The 21,860-nt window shown below is 48.5% G+C and overlaps 1 protein-coding gene across 1 annotated transcript in view; it reads right to left on the minus strand.

Moving 5' to 3' along the window:
• Positions 1-21,613, minus strand: part of LOC139239369 (pyruvate carboxylase, mitochondrial-like) — a 1,004,568-nt gene extending 982,955 nt beyond the window's left edge. The window contains exon 1 of the mRNA XM_070868045.1: positions 21,465-21,613. Within this exon, the coding sequence (XP_070724146.1) occupies positions 21,465-21,613 (149 nt within the window). The remainder of the gene's footprint in view (positions 1-21,464) is intronic.
• Positions 21,614-21,860: the final 247 nt, after the last annotated feature.

Consider the following 21,860-nt stretch of genomic DNA (forward strand, 5'->3'; position numbering starts at 1 on the left):
GTGAGGTAACAGAGAGACATTCAAAGGACAAAATAATGTGGAAAATTTATGGGCGCAAGGGATGAAGGAAACTGAACGGTGTAAAAAGTTTAACATTGCTCTAAAATGTCAGAGCCTTTTGTGTTTAATGTCTTTTGAGCAATCTTTCCAGAAATTGAACATAGTTACGAGACTAATCATGCTTAGAAGTACAGATATTTTAGGTTTTGTTTCAAAGTGCCAGCGGAACAGCTAGTCAAGTGGTCTTGAAAAGCAACTTCCCTCACAAGCTTTTGTTCCATTTTGAACGGGCGATGCAGGGCTCAACTGCATCAATCACGGCGGAGAGGTGGAGCTCACGAAAGGTTATCCAATTATTCCATTTTTAGTTTGTCAGTGTTTTACAGCGCGATCAATAGCCAGGGTCACGCAAGATGCAGGCAGCCGGCCTTTGATGATCGACAGTGAAAAGCACAATAAAGCTGGCCATGACCCCAGACATCCAGACTCAATTTTTTTTTAAGTCTTCTGTCAATAAAGGAAGAAAAATGTGAGGTAAATGCCAAGCCTGTATTGTTGAGCAGCTGGGCATGGTGTCAGCTCTTCCTACATCTGCACGGTTTTATGGGAGGACTGGCACCGGTTGTCGTGATTATCCTCAAACGAGAACCATCACGAGACGTGGCCAGGCACTGAGGGGCAGAACCCGCTCCTCCCTCGGCAGGGTCGTTGAATATATTTAAGACAGACAGATTTTTGAGCGATAGGGGAGCCAAGGGCTGTGGGGAGCGGGCGGGGAAGTGGAGCTGAGTCCAGGATCAGATCAGCCATGATCTTATTGAATGGCGGAGCAGGCTCGAGGGGCCGTATGGCCGACTCCTGCTCCTATTTCTTATGTTCTTCCCCCATGCAATTTTCTGTTTCATTCTGTGAAGTTGCAGTCTTTCTTACATAAGAACATAAGAAATAGGAGCAGGAGTCGGCCATACGGCCCTTCGAGCCTGCTCTGCCATTTAATACGATCGTGGCTGATCCGATCATGGACTCAGCTCCACTTCCCCGCCCGCTCCCCATAACCCTTTATCGTTGAAGAAACTGTCTATTTCTGTCTTAAATGTATTCAATGTCCCAGCTTCCACAGCTCTCTGAGGCAGCGAATTCCACAGATTTACAACCCTCTGAGAGAAGAAATTCCTCCTCATCTCAGTTTTAAATGGGCGGCCCCTTATTCTAAGATCATGCCCCCTAGTTCTAGTCTCCCCCATCAGTGGAAACATCTTCTCTGCATCCACCTTGTCAAGCCCCCTCATAATTTTCTTGTACTACCCTTCCCCTCTCCCTCCCTCCTCTCCTGTCCTGAAAGCACTGTATTTTGGCTGGCCAACCCTCTAGCACTGCCCCAGAGTCTCCAGAAATGGAAATGTAATCACCAGGACTCTGCTCTGAGCAAACCCAGGAGAAACATCATTGGGGGATTACAAAACTACTTTTTATACCATTTTCTTTTCAAGTGTTACTCATGAAAATACCTGAAACGGGGGGGAAAATGCTCGTTTCCACTGACATCCAATCTGGAAGTTTAGAAGAATGAGAGGTGATCTCATTGAAACATGTAAGATTCTGAGGGGGCTTGACAGGGTAGATGCTGGGAGGATGTTTCCCCCGGGCTGGGGAGTCTAGAACCAGGGGTCACAGTCTCAGGATAAGGGGTCGGCCATTTCGGACTGAGATGAGGAGGAATTTCTTCACTCAGAGGGTGGTGAATCTTTGGAATTCTCTGCCCCAGAGAGCTGTGGAGGCTCAGTCTCTGAGTATATTCAAGGCTGAGATCGATGAGATCTCGGGGAATCAAGGGATATGTGGATCGGGCGGGAAAGTGGAATTGCGGTCGAAGGTCAGCCATGATCTTATTGAAAGGCGGAGCAGGCTCGAGGGGCCCAATGGCCAACTCCTGCTCCTAATTCTTATGTTCTTTCTAATTGGTGAGGGGCGATGGTACTACGTGAGGATGGATGAGTGGGGTGAGCAATGGCGGGAGCGTTGGGGGAGGGGGGCAGTTAAAGGCAGGAGGTCATAGGTCAAAAACCCCAGGAATACATGCACCCAAAGTTGGCTACACTACCTGTACCCCTTGCTGGGGTACAGTTATACTGGCACAGTTCCCCCACCTCCGGTCCTTCCTCGGGTGCACATTATTTGTGCATCTGTTCCAAGTGGCGGAGCAGTACACACATTGTTTGCAGAGCTCAGGGCTTGGAGCGTAATGTGAGAGTAAAGTAGATAAGATAACAAAACAGGTCAGTTAAGCTCGGACAAGATGACAGCTGAAGAGAGAGCAGGGATCGGTGCTGGGGCCTCAACTATTTACAATCTATATTAATGACTTGGAGGAAGGGACCGAGTGTAATGTAGCCAAGTTTTCTGATGATACAAAGCTGGGTGGGAAAGCAAGTTGTGAGGAGGACACAATAAATCTGCAAAGGGATATAGACAGGCTAAGTGAGTGGGCAAAAATTTGGCAGGTGGAGTATAATGTGAGAAAATGTGCGGTTATCCACTTTGGCAGAAATAGAAAAGCAAATTATAATTTAAATGGAGAAAAAATTGCAATGTGCTACAGTACAGAGGGACCTGGGGGTCCTTGTGCATGAAACACAAAAAGTTAGTCTGCAGGTACAGCAAGTGATCAGGAAGGCAAATGGAATGTTGGCCTTTATTGCAAGGGGGATGGAGTATAAAAGCAGGGAAGTCCTGCTACAACTGTACAGGGTATTGGTGAGGCCACACCTGGAGTACTGCGTACAGTTTTGGTCTCCATATTTAAGGAAGGATATACTTGCATTGGAAGCAGTTCAGAGAAGGTTCACGCGGTTGATTCCAGAGATGAAGGGGTTGACGTATGAGGAAAGGTTGAGTAGGTTGGGCCTCTACACATTGGAGTTCAGAAGAATGAGAGGTGATCTATTTGAAACTTATAAAATAATGAGGGGCTCGACAAGGTGGATGCAGAGAGGATATTTCCACTCATAGGGGAAACTAAAACAAGGGGGGCATAGTGTCAGAATAAGGGGCTGCCCATTTAAAACGGAGATGAGGAGGAATTTCTTCTCTCAGAGGGTTGTAAATCTGTGGAATTCTCTGCCCCAGAGAGCTGTGGAGACTGGGTCATTGAATATATTTAAGGCGGAGATAGACAGATTTTTGAGCGATAAGGGAGTCAAGGGTTATGGGGAGCAGGCGGGGAAGTGGAGCTGAGCCCAGGATCAGATCAGCCATGATCTTATTGAATGGCGGAGCAGGCTCGAGGGGCCGTATGGCCGACTCCTGCTCCTATTTCTTATGTTCTTATGACCACAGACAGTCCCGGGGTGAAGCCGAAGGACGGCAAACAGCCAATGGCACAAAACTGAAAATACAGGAGACGGCTGTACGTTCTTCTTCATCTCAGAGGTGATTGGCAGAAGAAACAAGGGCGCCATAAGAAAAAACATTTTTATGCAGCGAGTGGTTAGGACCTGGAATGCGCTGCTTCAGAGGGTGGTGGAGGCAGATTCAATCACAGCTTTGAAAAGAGAATTGGATAAATAGCTGACAGAAAAACTGGGGACAGGGCTACGGGGAAAGGGCGGGGGAAGTGGGACTGGCCGAGGTGCTCTTGCAGAGAGCCGGCACGGGCTTGATGGGCCCAATGGCCTCCTTCTGAGCGTTTTTTAAAAAAAGTTAATTCACGGGATGTGGGCATCGCTGGCAAGGCCGGCATTTATTGCCCATCCCTAATTGTCCCTTGAGAAACTGGTGGTGAGCCGCCTTCTTGAATATAGCTGGGTGGCTGACGACGAGGCCATTTCAGAGGTCAGATAGGAATCAACCACATAGCTGTGGGTGTGGAGTCACCTATCGGCCAGACCGGGTAAGGGCGGCAGATTTCCTTCCCGAAAGGACATTAGTGAACCCGATGGGTTTTTACGCCAATCCAGTCGTTCCATGGTCACCATTACTGACGCCAGCTTTTTATTCCAGATTGATTTAAATGCCAGTTACCCTGGTTGGATTCGAACTCACATCTGCCGGATCATTACTCCAGGCCTCTGGGGCACTGGTCCAGTAACATTACTACGATGCAACTGTACCCCCATTCTACGATTCTAATAATAGCGCAATTCTCAAAGCTTCACCCCGTGCTGGGTATTAGTTGTGCTAACAAAGTATCGGGGGAGTTCTCCACACCCCCGGTGTTCTGGAGCCAATATTTCATCATCATCATCATAGGCAATCCCTCGAAGCGAGGATGACTTGCTTCCACCCCAACAAGAGGATGAGTTCACAGGTGTTTCAATGAAGGACCCGAACGACATCCTGAAGGGTGGAAGATGCCTGTGGGTGGATTTTTGCACACCAGCCACCACACGGGCTTGACAGAGCGAGGTCTTGGTCCAGTGGCAAGGGTTAACCAGGACGACTGGAGACCAGCTCTGCTGCACGGATCTAGTGCGCTCACATATCGCACAGTGTGGGCTGGTCCGTGCTACCCCGGGCCCTTGGCTCTTCTAGGCCTTGTACCCTCATTTGCCGCACCTCCGCCCCGATCTCTCGCCGCTCCTCCGCCCCGCTCTCTCGCCGCTCCTCAGTCCCGATCTCTCGCCGCTCCTCCGCCCCGATCACGTCCCTCTACAATCTCTCGCCGCTCCTTCGCCCCGACCTCGCTGCTCCTGCTGTACCTGCCCACGCTCCAATCACCAATGACGTCAGTCTTCGCTGCCGTCGCCCTCCTGCACCAGCTCCCGCTGTACCTTGCCGTGGTACACCACCACGCTGCCCATGGCCGCCGCCCACCGCTCCTTTTATGGCCCCGACCTGCCGCTGAGGGTCTCGCGAGCCAGGGGCAGCGTGGGCCAATACTTACCCCTCAAGCAGAATCACTAAAACAGATTGGCCCAGAAATCCCGGTTTCTCCTTCCCGCGGGCATTCGACTGGATTCTAGAAAAAAAGCGCACCTACCTGAAACTGCTGCGCCCATGCGAGATCCCGGGCCAGAGGCCTCTCCTGACTGCGCATCGCAGCGCGTGCACGTCGGGATGTGCGCAGGCCTGGAGCTGGAGTCACATGGCTCTGAACTGGCAATCAGTATGTTCTCTTTCATAATAATAGGAGTTTCACAAGTCTGAAACCCCTATTACTATGAGTGAGAAACACCCCCACTACATAAAACATCTTAAAAAATAGCTCACTATAAAAATACACTATAGAAATTAAAGTTGATAGAAATGTTTTTGAAAAAAATATATATTTGCCAATTTTTTAAAGAAGTTTTAATTATGGTTTAAAATAAAATTACCTGAGTGGGCAGGGTTTTTAACCATAAATATGTATTTTAAAATTTTATTTTAATATGTTTCTGATTTGTTTTTAAACTCTTACGCTGGTAAAAGTAGGCTATGTGCTGCTTTCACCAGGCGCGAGAGTTTTAAGGACATTCGCTGGGCAAGAGATGGGAAAATGGGCCAATCGCTGCCGCGGGAAAGTCCTCACTCCCGAGATGCGTGCGATCTGTCAAGCCAGATCGGAAAAGCCGGTTTTCTGCGCGTGCGCATTGCGCGCCGAAAACCGGCTTTTCCGATGCCTTCCCGGGTCTGTAGATACTCCATACGGACCCAGGGAGTCCGCGATTTCTGGGCCACTATCTGGTCATTATCACATTGCTGTGTGTGGGAGCTTGCTGTGCACAAATTGGCTGCTGCGTTTCCCACATTACAACAGTGACTACACTTTAAAGGTACTTCATTGGCTTGCAGAGAGAGCACTTTGCGACGTGCCGAGGTTGCGAAAGGCGATGCAAGTCTTGCTGTTTTTGTCTCTTGCTTTCTCTCTCTCTTTCTCCCCCACCTGAGCTGTAATGCTCAACTTCCCCAAAAAATTACTTTTTCCAACCATTTAAATTTTTTTTTAATGGGCTCAACATAAAATGTCACGGTCTACAAAAACAGCAGTATAGCTCTCAGAGGAGCTCGACTCCATTTGTCTTTTGTACGTGACATACACTCAGAGCTGCAACAGAGCCACCACACGCTCGATACCCCGTCCCGCTGACTCTCCTTGATCAGGGCAAACTGCATGTTTCCAGTGTCCTTATCCCTCAGCAGTACCAAGACGGTTAATTTTAATTACACTCATCAATGCTAACTAGGAGCGATTAAAATATGATAGCGAGAGCTCCAGGTACGACCATGCATGCAATGTTGGGCCATAAACCACCACCATTCTGTGCCTGCCCTTACATAGTATCATCGAGTACATGCTATTCCATAGAAAGATAAACGGCATAAAAGGGGCCATAAAAGAAGCGGCGAGCGACAGCCATGGACAGCGTGGCGGTGTACCACGGCAAGGTACAGCGGGAGCTGGTACAGGAGGGCGGCGGCAGCGAAGAGGGACATCACCAAGGTCCAGGTCGCTGACTGGAGCGTAGGCAGGTACAGCAGGAGCAGCGAGGTCAGGGCGAAGGAGCGGCGAGAGACTGTAGAGGGACGTGATCGGGGCCGAGGGAGGTGAAAGTTTAGGGCCCGGGAGAGGCAAGGGCCCAGGGGCAGCACGGGTCAGCCCACACTGCGATATGTGAGGGCACTAGGTCCGTGCAGCAGAGCTGGTCTCCAGTCCTCCTAGTTAATCCTTGCCACTGGACCAAGACCTCGCTATCAAGCCCGTCTGGTGACTGGTGTGCAACGGCCACCCCACCTGGAGTACTGCGTGCAGTTTTGGTCACTTTACTTAAGGAAGGATATACTAGCTTTGGAGGGGGTACAGAGACGATTCACTAGGCTGATTCCGGCGATGAGGGGGTTACCTTATGATGATAGATTGAGTAGACTGGGTCTTTACTCGTTGGAGTTCAGAAGGATGAAAGGGATAGACAAGATAGAGGCAGAGAGGTTGTTTCCACTGGTCGGGGAGACTAGAACTAGGGGGCACAGCCTCAAAATACGGGGGGGGCCAATTTAAAACCGAGTTGAGAAGGAATTTCTTCTCCCAGAGGGTTGTGAATCTGTGGAATTCTCTGCCCAAGGAAGCAGTTGAGGCTAGCTCATTGAATATATTCAAATCACAGATAGATATATTTTTAACCAATAAGGGAATTAAGGGTTACGGGGAGCGGGCGGGTAAGTGGAGCTGAGTCCACGGCCAGATCAGCAATGATCTTGTTGAATGGCAGAGCAGGCTCGAGGGGCTAGATGGCCTACTCCTGTTCCTAATTCTTACGTTCTTATGTTAAAAAAATCCACGCACAGGCATCGTCCACCCTTCAGGATGTAGTTTGGGATCTGGAATATCAGGTCCTTCATTGAAGCACCTAGGAACTCATCCCTTTATCGGCCTGGGAGCAAGTCATCCTCGGTACGAGGGACCGCCTATGATGAAACGGCAGAGGTAAGGAAGCAGCGATCCAGGTTTGATTTCCCAGTTCAGAATAAAGCTGCTGATGACAGCGATGGTGCAGGGCAGACATACGGTCTGCTGAGGGTTGGAAATCCACCCTTGGACAAACCATCACAACCCGTGTCCGTGTCAAGCGACAAACTCAGGTAGAACCGAGGATGCTCAATTGCACTCTTTCAGAAAGCTAGACATTGGAGTACAACCGCTCGGTGGCCCAAAGGACATCGGGAAAGATTCTCACAGAAAGATTGAGTGGGCTGGGCTCGTAGAATCATAGAAATTTACAGCACGGAAGGAGGCCATTTCGGCCCATCGTGTCCGCGCCGGCCGACCAAGAGTTATCCAAGTCTAATCCCACTTTCCAGCTCTGGGTCCGTAGCCCTGCAGGTTCTTATGATGCTGGGCTACCGCTAATACATCGTAAAGCTGATGTCAAAACGGAACACGTTAAAATGAATTCAGAGACAGTCCTGGCTCCAATTGGTGATCTGAAAATCAATCAGGCTGCTGGGCTGGATACCATTTACCAGCGGGGGTGTAAAAAGACAATTAGTTTGTGCTCTGGGAGCCATCTATTTAACGGCTCACTTAGGTCTGGCATTGTTCCCGTGGGTGCAGAGAAGCCCGAGTCCTGACCATGTTTAAAAGGTACCTCAAAACCAGGAACTTACAGGCCCATTAGTTTGACTTTGGCCGGAGGGATCGTTCGAGAAACATGTACCGCCACCTCGTCAGTGGAGGGATTATTCGGAAATCGTATTGTGGCTCATGGGTAAGGAGATTCTACATCACCAAGCTTCTTGAATGTTTTGAGGAAGTTACTCGATTGGTGGATAGGAGCATAGGAACAGGAGGAGGCCATTCGGCCCCTCGAGCCTGTTCCGCCATTCAATGAGATCAGGGCTGATCTGCGACCTAACCCCATCCACCCACCTTTGGCCTTAATTTCTTTGGTTAACAGCAAGCTATCAATCTCCGATTTAAAATTAACAATTGATCTAGCATCAGTTGCCGTTTGCGGAAGAGAGTTCTAAACTTCTACCACTCTTTGTGGGTCTGGCTCTCATTTTTAGACTCTGCCACCTAGTCCTATACACCCCAACCATTGGAAATCGTTTCTCTCTATCTATCCCATCGGTTCCCCTGATGATAAGAGAATTCAAGCTCTGCAGCCTGGCTGCAGTTTTGAGAAAACACAGACCACATTGCATTAAGTCATCAATCAACTTGACATTTTAGGACCTTGGGTAGCGAGCCAATTAAAGGTTAACAGACTATCAATTGAGCCAATAAGGTCAAAGAAGGCGAGTTCATTTCTGTAAATTGAACCAGGTATAAGTGGCAAAAGGATCTTTTTTTTTTAATTCGTTGCCAATCTTTCCAATTCTTTGTCAAATCACAAACGCCAGAGGTCACCTTGCACACATCAAGGATCACTCTGCGCCAATGCTCTTAGCCAAAAGGCCTAGAGCCACTGCACCGTTCCTGGAAGTACTGCAATACCAGGTTCATGCCATGGAGGTGGATGGGTCAGGCCCCCCACACACCTCCGTGGAGGTGGATGGGTCAAGCCACCCCACCCACCCACCGAGTTACGGGCCCTGTCAGAAGCATGTCGAATAGCAGAAGGACAGACAGCTAATGTCTGCACAGATTCGCGTTATGCTTTTGGAGTCGCTCACGACTTTAGTCTGTTATGGCGGAAAAGGGGATTCCTCACTGCTGCTGGTACACCTATCCGAAATGGAAAAGAAGTCCGAGACTTACTAGAGGCCATACAATTACCTCAGGAAGTGTCCATCCTGAAGTGTAAGGCCCATACCAAGGAAAATACCACGGAAGCACAGGGAAATGCCCTAGCCGACCAGGCAGCTAAAGATGCCGCCTCACAGGGCGTTCCCCCAGAAGAACCAACACAGATGCGCAGATTGAAAGCACTCAGGACTCTAACACGAGACCTTCAAACAATGCAAGGTGAGTGCTCCCGAGAGGAAAAATGGACATGGATTGAGGCAGGAATTAAGCTATGCGAAGATGGTGTCTGGAGACAAAGAGTTACCGACAAGCCAGTCGCGCCACAAGCGCTTATGCCTTTTTTAGCCCAACAGATCCACTCGTGGGGACACTTGGCCTCAGAACAGATGACGGCATGGTTCCAGAAAAGCTGGTGGGGTCGGGGATTTAAAAAACATGCCCAGCTGGTAACAGACCGCTGTGTGGTCTGCCAGAAAAATAATTCTGGACCCATCACGGTAATGCCCCAACTGAGGCCCCCTGCCCCTGTCGGACCATTCCAGCATCTGCAGGTTGATTATATATCTCTTCCTTCATGCCAAGGATACACTAACATTCTTGTCATGGTCGACAGATTCTCTCGATGGGTAGAAGCTGTCCCAACTAAAAGAGCCACAGCCAATCACACTGCAAAGGTCTTGTGTAAGGATTACATTCCCCGATGGGGAGTCCCGAGTAGCATTGACTCAGATCAGGGAACACACTTCACAGGTGCTGTCTGCCAAGAAGTCTGTAGGTTACTGAACATTACGTGGGATTTACACTGTCCTTATTATCCACAATCATCAGGACAAGTAGAGCGAATGAATCGAACTCTGAAACAACAGCTTGCCAAATATCACCAAGAAGGAACACCATGGCCCCAGGCACTACCAATAGTGCTATGTAGCATTAGGGCAACCCCAAACAGCCCATTTGAAATTATAACAGGAAGACCCATGTCGCAGCCAGGAACTATTGATTTAAGGAAAGCTGATGTTCACTTAATGAGTGACACTTTGTTCTCATACTGTCAGAACTTAACCAATGCTATTAGTTCTGTTTCCCGACAGGTATCAGCAGCTTGGGGTAATCCACCCGAAGGAGGACATGACATAATCCCGGGAGTCTGGGTGTATGTGAAAAAGTTGCATAAAGAACCTTTGGGTGCCAAGTGGGAGGGACCTTATCAAGTGTTATTGACCACCCAGGCAGCTGTTAAAGTCCAAGGAAAGAAAGCCTGGATCCACGCTTCACACGTTAAACGAGCACCCGTAACTGAAGCTGAAATCTAATAAGGACAATTACTTTTTGCCAAAATGTATAAATTTACTGTATTTCTGATTGTAGGTATTCTAGGCATAGGCCTACTTCTTACTAGCTGACCCTTTGCACCAAAGGGAAATAGTAGAGTACCAAGGGAATTGCATGTAAATACCTTTTTATATATGTCATACATTTATGCCAAACAAGGTACCATTTCCAGTTGTTGGGTGTGTGCACATATTCCTATTCACTCAAAGGGAGGGATTCCCTTGAGGCCAGTTCTCTTGAATATCTCGGAAATGGCTGAGTGGATAATTAATCAAAACAAAACAGACAATGCATTTCAGGATACGGAAAACTGGGCACGTAAATGGAATTCAGCAGATTACAATCTGACTACCTTTGAAGGGGGATACCAAACATACTACAATAATTCCAAAGGGCCCCCATTTTTTGTTATCACTAATACAACGGGAATAGGAAGACCGGGGGAAATTGGTCTGTCTGATTAGAAACATCAAAGGAGGCCAAAATATGGGGTATAGTAACTGCTCCAGGAATTATAATATAATCAAGCCACGGAACCGTCCAAACGTAACGGGGATTCTGAATAAAACAGATGGAAAAGCCTGGACAGGCCCCGGAGTGTTACTGACAAAGAAATAGCTAACATTCATTGCCTATAATGGCACCTGTTGGGTGTGTGGCCACAAGGCCTACCCTTGGCTGCCCCAGAATTGGACGGGATCCTGCTATTTAGCCTACATTGTGCCTTATATGTATCATATAAAGTCACTGTCGGAACATTTACACCGTCCTAGGAGAGCTATCACAGAAACAGAGAGGTTCTTTGCCATTCTGATCCCCAGGTATGGGACCGCCAGACTGGCAAGGGAATCCATTAACATGGCATCCGTTGTGGAACGGGTAGCCAATGATACCTCAGAGGCCCTAGTTAAAATCAATGCAGAAATGGTAGCAATCCGCACAGTAGCCCTATAGAATAGACTGGCCCTTGATTACATCCTGGCTGAAAATGGAGGTACTTGCACCCTACTCGGAACTGAGTGTTGCACGTATATCCCAGAAAGCTCCGAAGAAATTACCCACTTAGCGGAGCATATCCAAAAGGAGGTAGAAAAACTTAAGCAACCCCCATCATTCACTTTGTGGAGCGGAGCCACTGAATGGCTAGGTTCAATAGGAACTTCATTGGTGGAAGGTTTAATTCTATTTGTTGTAATTGTTTTACTTTTATATTGTTTGTTCATGTTGATTAAATGTTGTTGCGACCAGGCGGCTGTAGCTGCTGTCCCGCAGGTGAGACACCTTGCAGGTCCCAGCAGACCGTCTGTACATGGCACAGGGGTATGTTATGCTTAAGGGAAGGTTGTTTACTGGTTGAATTAAATTGGAATAAGGTTAATTAACCTGCTAAAACCAGACTTCCATTGTGGCCACGATGGAACTCGGGTTGGTGTAAATTTGTGTGGAAGCTACTAGTCCGGACATGTGGCGAAACACATCAACAAATTTTAGAAGAAAACTCTATTTACATGTATGAAATTATTTTGTAGAATGTTTAACCAGTGATAGCTGATGTTTTATGATTCAGTTTGTGAAAGAATCAAAGGGGGGATTGATAGAGAATTCAAGCTCTGCAGCCTGGCTGCAGTTTTGAGAAAACACAGACCACATTGCATTAAGTCATCAATCAACTTGACATTTTAGGACCTTGGGTAGTGAGCCAATTAAAGGTTAACAGACTATCAATTGAGCCAATTAGGTCAAAGAAGGAGAGTTCATTTCTGTAAATTGAACCAGGTATAAGTCGAGCCATTTTGGCCATGTGGTCTCAGAAGGACAAAGGCCTGGCTTAAAGCCAGAAGCTTGCTGCTGCTGCCAGAATAAAGTTACATTAAAACTACAATCGGAGTTCGTATTTCATTGGGAATTAAGAGATCTAACACCTGAATATCTTGAAAACTTCAATAAGATCGCCCCATACCTTCTAAATAATAGGGAATACAACCCGTTTGTGTAAGCTCTTCTCGTAACTTAACCCTTGAAGTCTGGGTATTATTCTGGTAAACCTATGCTGCACTCCCTCTAAAGCCAATACAGGTTGAACCTCCCTTACCCAGAACCCTTGGGGCCTGGCCTGTTCCGGATAAGGGATTTTTCCGGACGAGGGGTGGTCACATTAAATTGGATGGTACAGGTACTGAGCAAGGGTGTATCGGGGCTGGCTGGCTAGGGGCTGGGAGTGCGGCAGAGAGATCGTGAGGGGGGAGGGGGCAGCGATTGCGGGAGTCGGCAGCGAGGAAGGACTTCAATTTGTTCATGTCGGAGTTCTGCGCATGCGCCACCCGGTGGCCGGGAATGGTTCTGGACGAGGGGTGGTTCCGGATAAGGGAGTTCTGGATCAGGGAGGTTCATCCTGTATATCCTTTCAAAGGTGTGGTCCCCAGAACTGCTCACAGTGCTCCAGGTGTGGTCTAACCAGGGCTTTATAGAGCTGCAGCATAACGTCTACCCCACGATAGCGCCCTCAGGCGACAATGTACATCTTGATTTCAAAAAAACCTTTGACAACGGCTCACCCAATGGGCTACTTAATCAGGACGAGTCCTGTGGGATTGGCGGATAAATTTTAAGATGGACAAGGAACTGGTTGCGTGCTTGTAGACAGAAGGTGGCCATTAATGGCAGTGGTTCTGCATGGGGACCAATCAGTAGTGTGGTCTCGTAACGATCAGCTTCTCTTCACAGTCTTTATCAGTCATCCGGTTAAAGGTGTTGGGGAAACTGTGCAACAGCTTGCAGAGGATATAAGGATGCACGTGGGTATAAGGACCGTGGATAAGAAAAATAGGTTGGAGACAGATCTAGATCCAACAGGAGAATGGGCCTCTATCCAGCAAATATCTTCCAATATAGATAAATACAGCGTGCTGCACTTGGGTAGAAGCAACTGCAGGCCTGTGCAAGGGTGGCATCCTCAAAGCTGCTGATTGCCGAAGAACCCACCATTCATTCAAGATCGTTAACCAGTTCCACAAAGCTCATCATCATCGTCATAGGCAGTCCCTCGAAGCGAGGATGACTTGCTTCCACGCCAAAAAGGGATGAGTTCACAGAGTTTCAATGAAGGACCTGATATTCCAGGTCCTGAACTACATCCTGAAGGGTGGAAGATGCCTGTGGGTGGATTTTTTTTAACGTGGGGTGGCCGTTGCACACCAGCCCCCACACGGGCTTGACAGAGCGAGGTCTTGGTCCAGTGACGAGGGTTAACCAGGACGACTGGAGACCAGCTCTGCTGCACACGGGCCTAGTGCGCTCACATATCGCACAGTGTGGGCTGGCCCGAACTCTCGCCTCTCCTGGGCCCCGACCTCGCCGCTCCTGCTGTACCTGCCCACGTTCCAATCACCGAGCTGGGTTATGGGTGACGTCCAATCCAATCGCCCTCTTCACAGCCGCCGCTGTCCTGCACCAGCACGCACTGTACCTTGAAGCGGTATGTAGCACGCTGCCCCTTTGATTGCCCCAACCTGCTGATGGTCCTTGCAGGTCGGGGCCGTCACACCGAAATGTTACAGCTCAACCAAATTCAGTGTGAAAATAACTGCCACGACAAGAGGAAAACTTCCATTGCTGCAGCGCCTTTTCCCACTTCAGCATGGCCCACAGCGCTTCCCAGCCAAAGATCCACCTCTGGAGTGTAGTCACTGTTGTAATGTAGGAAACGCGGCAGCCAATTTGCGCACAGCAAGCTCCCAGCAAAGTGATAATGAGATCATCTGTTTTAGTGATGTGGGTTGAGGGAGAAATATTGGTCCCCAGGACACCACTACTCTTAAGAAAAGAAAGAGCTTGAATTTCAATAGCGCCTTTCATGACCACCGGACGTCCCAACACACTTCGCAGCCAACGAAGCATTTTGAAGTGTGGCCACTGTTGTAATGTTGGAAATTCTTCGAAGCACTGCCATGAGATCTTTTACGTCCACCTGAGCAGGCAGACGGGGCCTCGGTCTAATGACTTATCCAAAAGGTGGCAGCTTCGACAGTGCAGCACTCCCTCAGTACTGCCCCTCCGACAGTGCGGCGCTCCCTCAGTACTGCGCCTCCGACAGTGCGGCGCTCCCTCAGTACTGCCCCTCCGACAGTGCGGCACTCCCTCAGTACTGCCCCTCCGACAGTGCAGCGCTCCCTCAGTACTGCCCCTCCGACAGTGCGGCGCTCCCTCAATACTGCCCTTCCGACAGTACGGCGCTCCCTCAGTACCGCCCCTCCAACAGTGCGGCACTCCTTCAGTACTGGCACTTGGAGTATCAGCTTAGATTATTGTGCTCAGGCATTGTGGGAAAACTAATGGGGTTAATCCTTGCTTGCTGGCCAATCCTGAGCATAAATAAAAGATTCACGTCTGCTGATGGTTGCAATGTAGTGTGCTGCTAGCTAATACTCAGGAGTCTGATTCTTCAGATGAATGTAAATTGTGTTTGGAGGAGATTTTGTGCCTTTTCGAGTGGCGATTGGCATTGATGGAGAATTGAATGTTCCTCACACACAAGTTAAGCCCCTCTGCCCGGTGGGCGAATGACCCGAAGGGGCACGGTTTCACAAAAGCATTCTTCCTTTGCCCCCAGCTCCCCCAAAGGCAGTGTGGAAGGAACGGCAGCGCTGGGGTGCGATCAATGTGATGTTGGTCATCCATCAGAAGCAGCAAGGCAGAGTCTGGCACCTGAATGAATTGGCGTGTAGATCTGTTATCATGGGAGTGCTGTGAAGATGGGCTGCATTGTTAACGGCAGCAGACACCTGAATGCACGAGTATTCATCCCTTTATTTTGGGCAGCGAACAAGCAGCGATAAAGATGTCCTTTGGGGAAATGGTACTTCATGGCTGCTAAAGGTCAGCTGCTTGTGTCGAATCGATTCGCAATCCTGGCACTGATCTGCGGGCGGACCACAGCCACTGTGCGTTACCATAGAAACATAGAAAATAGGTGCAGGAGTAGGCCATACGGCCCTTCGAACCTGCACCACCATTCAATAAGATCATGACTGATCATTCCCTCAGTACCCCACTCCTGCTTTCTCTCCATACCCCTTGATCCCTTTAGCCGTAAGGGCCACATCTAACTCCCTTTTGAATATATCTAACGAACTGGCCTCAACAACTCTCTGCGGTAGAGAATTCCACAGGTTCACAACTCTGAGTGAAGAAGTTTCTCCTCATCTCGGTCCTAAATGGCTTACCCCTTATCCTGAGACTGTGACCCCTGGTTCTGGACTTCCCCAACATCGGGAACAGTCTTCCCGCATTTAACCGGTCCAATCCCGTCAGAATTTTATATGTTTCTATGAGATCACCTCTCATTCTTTTAAATTCCATTGAATATAAGCCTAGCCGATCCAGTCTTTCTTCATATGTCAGTCCAGCCATCCCGGGAATCAGTCTGGTGAACCTTTGCTGCACACCCTCAATAGCAAGAATGCCCTTCCTCAGATTAGGAGACCAAAACTGTACACAATATTCAAGGTGTGGCCTCACCAAGGCCCTGTACAACTGCAGTAAGACCTCCCTGCTCCAATACTCAAATCCTCTAGCTATGAAGGCCAACATGCATTTGCCTGCTGTCCCTGCATGTCAACTTTCAATGACTGATGTATCATGACACCCAGGTCTCGTTGCACCTCCCCTTTTCCTAATCTGTCACCATTCACAAAATATTCTGCCTTCCTGTTTTTGCCACCAAAGTGGATAACCTCACATTTATCCACATTATACTGCATCTATCATGCATTTGCCCACTCACCTAACATGTCCAAGTCACCCTGGAGTCTCTTAGCATCCTCCTCACAGCTCACACCATGGCACCCAGCTTAGTGTCATCTGCAAACTTGGAGATATTACATTCAATTCTTTTGTCTAAATCATTAATGTATATTGTATATTCAGACCATTGCTCTTTGATATATATTAATGACCTGGGTTTGGGTACACAGTGCGTAATTTCAAAGTTTGCAGATGTTACGGAATTCAGAAACGTAGTCAACAATGAGGATTGTAACAGACTTTAGGAGGACACTCACAGGCTGGAGAAATGGGCAGACACATGGGAGATGAAATCTAACACTACCAAGTGTGACATTTTGGTAGGAAGAATGAGGAGAGGCAATTTAAACTCAATGGTACAATTTTAAAGGGGGTGCAGGAACAGAGAGACCCGGGGATGTGTGTACAGAAATCTTTGAAGGTGGCAGGGCAGGTTGAGAAGGCTGTTAAAAAGGCACACGGCAGAGTGGGGGGGACATTGTGGACAGAACGGGGGGACGTCACTGGGAGGGTAGCCGTACCTCACCACGTCACCGGAGGTCGGGGGGGGGGGGGGGGTTTGGCAACACGGCGGCTGCAAGGCTGCCTGTGGGGCATCAAGCAGTGACTCAGGGACCCTGGTTATGGGCGTCCCCCGTCACAACAGGTTAGAATAGAGCACACCGCCAGACAGTACACTTACCCCCCCTTACTGAAATCTCATTGCCCATAGAGCGGTGAGAATGTGGAATTCGCTGCCACAGGGAGGGGTTGAGGCGAATAGTATCGCTGCGTTTAAGGGGAAGCTGGACAAACACATGACGGAGAAAGGAATAGAGGGATATGGTGACGAGGCGGGATGAAGAGGGCTGGGAGGGGGCTGGTGTGGAGCATAAACAGCATCAGAGGGTTGTAAATCTGTGGAATTCTTTGCCCCAGAGAGCTGTGGAGGCTGGGACATTGAATATATTTAAGGCAGAGATAGACTGATTTTTGAGCGATAAGGGAGTCAAGGGTTATGGGGAGCGGGCGGGGAAGTGGAGCTGAGCCTATGATCGGATCAGCCATGATCTTATTGAATGGCGGAGCAGGCTCGAGGGGCCGAATGGCCGACTCCTGCTCCTATTTCTTATGTTCTTATGTCATAGACCAGTTGGGCCGATTGGCCAGTTTCTGTGCTGTGCACTCGATGTATTTCTGTGAAGCCCCCTGTAACATTACCAATCGAATTCACTGTGTGACATTAGGATGTTGAGATATTTACGCCGATGGCAGTGACCAGCGCCTTTTCCAGCCATCACAGCACTGACACCGTCGCTGGCAACTGTTCCGCAAATACTGTATCATCAGATCCCTGACTATCAAAACACGCAGCTAAGCTCTCGGCGATCGTTTGCTGATTGTTGTTTGATCATGTTGTTGCAGAAGGCCCGAGAACATGTAACGAGGATCGTCCGTCCCCATTCATGTCACATCCAAGATATTCAACTGGAGCAGTTTTCTTGCTGAAGGATGGTAGATCCATCAATTAAAATGGATATCTTATCTTGAACGGTTTTAATCTGGTTGAAGATTTTTCTTCTGCCCCCTTGGCGATGTGGTCATTGCTTCCTGTTGGCCAGTGGAATCTCGGAACGTCAGACCAGGAAGAGGCCATTCAGCCCCTCGAGCCAGTTACACAGGAACAGGAGGAGGTCATTCAGCCCCTCGAGCCTGTTACACAGGAACAGGAGGAGGCCATTCAGCCCCTCGAGCCTGTTACATTAGGAACAGGAGGAGGCCATTCAGCCCCTCGAGCCTGTTACATTAGGAACAGGAGGAGGCCATTCAGCCCCTCGAGCCTGTTACATAGGAACAGGAGGAGGCCATTCAGCCCCTCGAGCCTGTTACACAGGAACAGGAGGAGGCCATTCAGCCCCTCGAGCCTGTTCCGCCGCCATGCAATTACATCACGACTGATGTGTCTAGTGTCAGCTGTGGCTCAGTGGGCAGCACCCTCGCCTCTGAGTCAGAAGGTTGTGGATTCAAGTCCCACTCCAGGGAATTGAGCACAAGAAAATCCAGGCTGACACTCCAGTGCTGAGGGAGCGCTGCACTGTCGGAGGGACAGTACTGAGGTAGCGCTGCACTGTCGGAGGGGCAGTACTGAGGGAGCGCCGCACTGTCGAAGGGGCAATACTGAGGGAGCACCGCACTGTCGAAGGGGCAGTACTGAGGGAGCACTGCACTGTCGAAGGGGCAATACTGAGGGAGTGCCGCACTGTCGAAGGGGCAGTACTGAGGGAGCGCTGCACTGTCGGAGGTGCTGTCTTTCAGATGAGACGTTAAACCGAGGCCCCACCTACTCTCTCAGGTGGACGTAAAAGACTACATGGCCACTATTTCGAAGAAGAGCAGGGGAGCTGGGCCTCAATATTTATCCCTCAACCAACATCACTAAAACAGATAATCTGGGCCATTATCATGTTGCTTGTGTGTGGGAACTTGCTGTGCGCAAATTGGCTGCCGCGTTTCCCACAGCGCAACAGTGACTACACTTCAAAAAGTACTTCATTGGCTGTAAAGCGCTTTGGGACGTCTGGTGGTCGTGAAAGGCGCTATATAAATGCAAGTATTTTTTTCTTTTTAATTGCACCATTTAATCAATTTAGTTCAGCTGGTCTTGTGCCGTCCATTCCTAGCCAAGCCGTCACCAATATGGAAAATCTCAGTGCTGGAATCTGATTTGGAAGGAGTATAAAAGCAGGGAAGTCCTGCTACAGCTATACAGGGTATTGGTGAGGCCACACCTGGAATACTGCGTGTAGTTTTGGTTTCCATATTTAAGGAGGGATATACTTGCTTTGGAGGCAGTTCAGAGAAGGTTCACTCGGTTGATTCCAGGGATGAGAGGGTTGACTTATGAGGAAAGGGTGAGTAGGTTGGGCCTCTACTCATTGGAGTTCAGAAGAATGAGAGGTGATCTTATCGAAACGTATAAGATTATGAGGGGGCTCGACATGGTGGATGCAGAGAGGATGTTTCCACTGATGGGGGAGGCTAGAACTAGGGGGCATGGTCTTAGAATAAGGGGCCGCCCATTTAAAACTGAGATGAGGAGGGATTTCTTCTCTCAGAGGGTTGTAAATCTGTGGAATTCACTGCCCCAGAGAGCTGTGGAAGTTGGGTCATTGAATAAATTTAAGACAGAAATAGACAGTTTCTTAACCGATACGGGGATAAGGGGTTATGGGGAGCGGGCGGGGAAGAGGAGCTGAGTCCATGATCGGATCAGCCATGAACTTATTGAATGGCGGAGCAGGCCCGAGGGGCCGTATGGCCTACTCCTATTTCTTATGTTCTTCTGCATGGGATTTTCTCCACAACTTTTCCGCAATTTTGGTTTTACAAACAGATGAAAACGATGGGCAGGTGAATCCCAGCTGGTCCCTTGAGCCTGCATAAATTCTCCTCATCTCCCCCTCTGGTTCTTTTGCCGATTATCGTCAATCTGTGTCCCTCTGGTTGCAGACCCTCCTGGCCCTGGAAACAGTTTCCCCCCCATCTACTCCATCAAAATCCTTCATAATTTTGAACGCCTCTCTTAAATCTCCCTTTACCTGTAATGTATGCACCTGTGAGTATGCTCACAGGTTTGTAGGGCTGTTGCTCCACGCGAGAGGTGGGTGCCAGAGGGACTGGAGTACATCATCACCCCCGGCAACCAAATTTTAATTTGATTTTATGTTTTAAAGTTTAATTTGTTGTAATTGCCGGGTTTTAGTGTCCCCCTCCCCCTTTTATAGGGGGCACTTGTAAATTATATGATTTTAATGCCCCCAAAAAAATCACAAAAATAACATAAAACCCCCCCCCCCCCAAAAAAAACAAAAAATAAAAAAGAGGGCAGTTAAAAGTGTCTCGATCCAATGTTTATTTTGTCGTCCCCCCCAAAAGAGTTGTAACGCTGTTGCCCTTTTATAGGGGGCGCTTGTATAATGTATGGTTTTAGTGCCCAAAACAAAACACCAAAAACACAAAAAAAACTTTCGTGAGAGGGAAAGACTGGAGTGCATCATCACCCCTGGCAACCAAATTTTAATTTGATTTGTATAATGATCCAAAATTTGTTCTCGGGGCACTTGGTTTATAGTTTTGCACTAAAATAGTTGTAGAGCTGCTGCGTTGTGGGCGGCTTAGCCAGTCACGTGATGTTCACAAGACTCAATAAAACCCCAGCCAGTTGGGTCTCGGTCATCCACGATGACGTACGCAGTTGTGAGCCTGGTGGATGAACTGGTGATGTGTCGTGTGATTTGTTAAATGGAGCTGAGTCCATGATCAGATCAGCCATGATCTTATTGAATGGCGGAGCAGGCTCGAGGGGCCGTATGGACTACTCCTGCTCCTATTTCTTATGTTCTTATGTTCTAAACCTTAGTTAAATAAACCAACTAGTTCTTAATAGCAATGTGTTGCGATGAATTCTTAAGCAAAGAGCCAATGAAGCAAATACGTTACATTAACCTTCTCTGCTCCAAGGAGAACTAGCCCAGCTTCTCTAGTCCCTCCACATAACCAAGGCTCCTCATAAAACCGTCGCCCAGACCAAATTGGCAAACTTTTCAAGACGAGCGTTTCACTGGTTGCAAAAAAAAAAATGAACACATTTCCCGATGCGCAGGCTAATTTGCCAATTTGTACAAGCTGCTTAATAAGTCAGAACAGGAAAGCACACACATACACACACACGCACACACATAGCTCCATTGAATGCCAGTAAAGTATTGCAGCTGCGTTCATTTACAGAGTGAGAAACGACGGATCATGGGAGGGGGGGGGGGGCGGAGGGGGGAGGGGGGAGGGTGGAAAAAGCACAGAATATAATTAAATGTTTAGCACCTAAAGAGAGAAAAATGCTGTATCCGTGCCTCCGTTTTGCCTGCTAGCAAGCGTCCGGTCATTAAAAATAAAAGACAAAGAAGAAACCACAAGCTAGGTAAAAACGGAGGCCTGCAGCAGGAGAGTATTACATGTAGGAATTTCCCAGGAGGAATAAACAGCAAGTGATTGTATTCATGGAGCTGCACTGTGATCACAGAATCTATTTTCTCAAGTGGTTCGTGGCGATGCAATCACCTCATTAACTCTACCGAAAATGCCTGCAGATTTTCCCATTAGCATTAATTAGCGATGAAACACTTACTCAGTAATTTCTTCAGTAACTGTGTGCTCCACTTGAAGCCGTGAGTTGACCTCGATGAAAAAGTACTTGCCCTGTTTATCGATAAGAAATTCCACCGTGCCGGCATTTTCATAGCCCACCTGAATGAGAGAAAATAAAAACACACACATTTTAGCGCGATGGGACACACAGGAGTAGGTCATTTAGCCCCGCGAGCCTGTGCTGTCACTCAATCAGATCAGGGGCTCGACCTTCCACTCGGGCCCAAAAAATGGCCGCTGTTCCAGCCTTCAGGATCGCTGGAACATCGCCCATTTTTCAGATCGTGGCTTTCGGCTTTTGTTTTGGGGGGGGGGGGGCAATAGTCCAGCGATCGCAAGTGGAAAGTCCAACCCCAGGTCTTTGCACTCTCTCAAC

This window comes from Pristiophorus japonicus, chromosome 27 (genome assembly GCF_044704955.1).
Source record: "Pristiophorus japonicus isolate sPriJap1 chromosome 27, sPriJap1.hap1, whole genome shotgun sequence".
NCBI classification, from domain to species: Eukaryota; Metazoa; Chordata; class Chondrichthyes; family Pristiophoridae; genus Pristiophorus; species Pristiophorus japonicus.